The sequence below is a fragment of the Poecilia latipinna genome, unplaced genomic scaffold (assembly GCF_001443285.1).
Source record: "Poecilia latipinna isolate Pla-1442-1.1 unplaced genomic scaffold, P_latipinna-1.0 Scaffold3868, whole genome shotgun sequence".
NCBI lineage: Eukaryota > Metazoa > Chordata > Actinopteri > Cyprinodontiformes > Poeciliidae > Poecilia > Poecilia latipinna.
The window spans coordinates 11,684-15,069 of NW_015116484.1; the positions used below are offsets into that span (position 1 = coordinate 11,684).

The 3,386-nt window shown below is 42.2% G+C and overlaps 1 protein-coding gene across 1 annotated transcript in view; it reads right to left on the reverse strand.

Annotated features, from left to right (window-relative positions):
* Window positions 1–1,222: 1,222 nt before the first annotated feature.
* Window positions 1,223–3,386, reverse strand: part of LOC106941790 (calcium homeostasis endoplasmic reticulum protein-like) — a gene marked incomplete at its 5' end in the record, with an annotated part of 22,467 nt that continues 20,303 nt past the window's right edge. Inside the window, 4 exons of the mRNA XM_015024907.1 lie at window positions 1,223–1,745; window positions 1,879–2,064; window positions 2,213–2,307; window positions 2,391–2,504. Coding sequence (XP_014880393.1) covers window positions 1,708–1,745; window positions 1,879–2,064; window positions 2,213–2,307; window positions 2,391–2,504 — 433 coding nt within the window. The remainder of the gene's footprint in view (window positions 1,746–1,878; window positions 2,065–2,212; window positions 2,308–2,390; window positions 2,505–3,386) is intronic.

Here is a 3,386-nt window from a genome sequence, read left to right on the forward strand (position 1 = left end):
TTATTCTAAACTCCCGCTATGTTGGGGGTTTTACTGGATTATCCTCTGGAATCGGGATGTTCGTGACTGGAATCAGTTCCTGCCGTGTGGCTGAACACGAACTGATCGTACTTTTATTAGCTCCGTGGTCACAGAGGTTTGGAGAATTGGCCGACAGTTCATAAATCTTTCCGTCTAAACCAGACTTAAGACTCACAAGCTCTACTCATCCCCTCTCGCCCAAACACTCTGACTCTGGTCGCTATGGTAACGTTTATATATCCCTTCAAAATAACAGATGCGCCACGAAAATGAACATTTTACTTTCGTGAAAATTTTAACTCACGATAACGACTAACGGAGCCCTGAGCTTGTTTCTCTGCACCGAGACGGTCCCATCTGGGAGTGATGAGACACAATGACACCCGAAGTGTTGCTTATATCCACAGCCTGCTTGGTCTCTACGTAGCGAAGTAGTTTGAAGCTTCATTGCCTCATTAGCAGCCGGTCGCCGCATGTTACACAGAGCGGCTTGTAATGTTTGACTCACCTACCGGTCCGGGATAAATCCATCCTCCTGTCTCTTCTCTGGGCCTTTTCCCCTTTGCAAAGAAACTTTCCAAAGACATCCGATCTGTTTCTTACTCATTTTGCTGCTTGTGTCTCAATGTTGGTGCGCAAGTAACAGAGACTTCCAATGATTCACTTCCTGCTAAAGAGCCCCCTGGTGGTTGAAGAAAAATCCACATATAAACGGCTTATAATCCGGAAAATATGGTAAATGGAAAAAAAACCCTGGATGCTCTCTGGTATTGTTGAGGGGGCCGGACCAAATGGAGGCAGGCCGGATCCGGCCCGCGGGCCGTAGTTTGGGGACCACTTCTTAAGAGTGTGACCCCCCTGTAATTGGAGCACACTCTCCGGTCCCCATTTTTGAACAGGGGGATCACCACCCCAGTCTGCCAATCCAGGGGAACTGCCCCCAATGTCCATGCGATATTGCAGTCGCGTCAGCCAACACAACCCTACAGCATCCAGAGCCTTAAGAAACTCCAGGCTGATCTCATCCACCCCCGGGGCCCTGCCACCATAGAGCGTTTTAACCATCTCGGTGACCATCCCCAGAGATTGGAGAGACAAACCCAGAGTCCCCAGGCTCAGCTTCCTCAATGGAAGGCATGTTGGTGGGATTGAGGAGGTCTTCGAAGTATTCTAAATGACTGAAAAAATAGATTCAGAGGCAGTTTTATTAATATTTATTGTGGAAAGAGTGGAATGGCTTTGTGCCTTTCCACCATTAGAACCCTGCTGCTGATAAATAGAAATTGATTTCTGAAACACAAAATATGGATTTATTGATTTGTGTCATCATACAACTTTTGCAAATTTAAATGAAACAGCTACTAAAGGACACATACAGAACACATTTTAGACAAGCTTCTGTGGAACTAAGACAAAGGTTTTAATGATCTGGTTTATTACACCTGGGATTTTTGTATTAAGAGAAAACTTGAACATGCAATCATTGTTACTTTAGAGTTAACCTTTCTGTCTAACACACCAGAAAAGAACAAGAAAGAAGTTCATGCAGATACATTAACACTAAAATAGAACAAATGTGATGTCTGTCACTCTTTCTAGTCAATGAGAAATCTTTACAAGAGGTGAAAGCATCCTGGACAGTAAAGCTCAGCCTTCAGATCCAAGTGAAACAGAATTCCAAGGGCCTCAGTCAGTAGATGGAGGCTCCTGAGCTTCCCGATTGACTGACACAGGGAAGAAAAACAAAAGGCATTGTTAAAGAATTTATTTCAAATCTAGCTATATTTCAGTTAAGAATGTAGGCGTAGCAATACAAAGTCATCTGTTACAGTTCTGTAACAAATAACAGTCTACTACCTTCCTCCCTAGCTTTCATCCGGGCAACAAAGTTGTAGCTTTTATTCCTTCTGTAGTTCTCATATGGATCATCTAAAGACACTCCAACGCCTTTGTACTGGTCCCACTTATCCCTAACATCTCCCCCTTTGATAGGGTCCTGGATACCTTGTTCTTTGACCCCAAGGCCACCAGAACCGCTCCAACCTGGGGCCAAAATACCACAGAACAAAATCTGTTAGAGGTTCCAGGAGAGAAAAGCTGCCTGCTGTAAGCTGTACTGGTAGAAAAATGTAAATATTTTTTTGTACAAACAGAACTGTCTTTTGTAGTAAACAGAAATGAATAAGCATACCCATCTTTAATAACAACTGGTGGCCCTTATTCTCTTCTCCTAGTCTGGTGTCTGTAGACATTTTAGATGACGAGCTGCCCAGCCCTGCAGTGGACCTGCAGTGAGAAGCATAGACTGGTATCTGCATCATTCTGTAGCGCATACTGTGAAGAGAAGTGATGACAGCCAGGGAACTCACGAAGGAGAAGTGCTCCGGGATTTTGGACCACGACGGCGCTTTGTAGGAGAATTTGAGTGGGATCTGGATCTGGAGCCAGAGTGACTCCGAGAAGACCTGGATCGGCTCCTGGACCTGCACACAGTCATATGTACACACATAAATGTGTATGTACCTACAGTTAGGTAGTTACATTGAAAAAGTAACTTTCATCAGGTTACTGATCAGGTTACTGATCACTCCTTGAAAAAATAACTTAGATTACTGATTACTTGATTTGGAAAGTAACTACTAGTTACTTTCAGCAGCTTTTGACAACCCTCCGCCACCTTATAAATTATATTGAGCTTTGCCAATACTTATTTAATTCCAAGTTATTTTATCATGGTAACATCAACAATGTGTCTCCACTTATAAGGTTGAACTGAAGGGGATATTGTAAAAAGTAAAAAATAAAAAAAAATAAATAAAAACTTCAGTAATTTGTGTGTTCCACTATTGTCTGTCCACCTGGTTACAGGTTCTGTTACGGCCCTACAATTGCTGTCAGCACAGCACTCCACCTGTGGTTCCACCACTCAGATGGCCCACTGCACATATTTCACGTTTATTGCACTGTTCATATTAATCCCGATGTTTGCAGTTTTCTGGAGCATAACACGAAGCTTGATGTCATTCACAGGTATTATAAATATATTTATTACTTTGACATTAACAAAGACACAGCGGGACAGATAATCTGGTAAATGATGAACAGGGAGAGCCTGGCTAAAACTACCTGGTTGTTAGATAAAATCTGGGGCTTATTATGTATCTCTGCTGTTTTCCAAGCTCAAATGAGCAACTTCACATTCAAAAACCAGCTCAAAAACCATAACCCACGACTCATTAAATTTGCAAACAACTTTAGAAATTGATTAAATACTACAACCTTCAGTTTTTTACAACCTTGGTAACTTTCTCATCAGGCCTTTTTCCTAAAGAGGTTTTACGTTAAAATATCTAAGAGTTTATGTT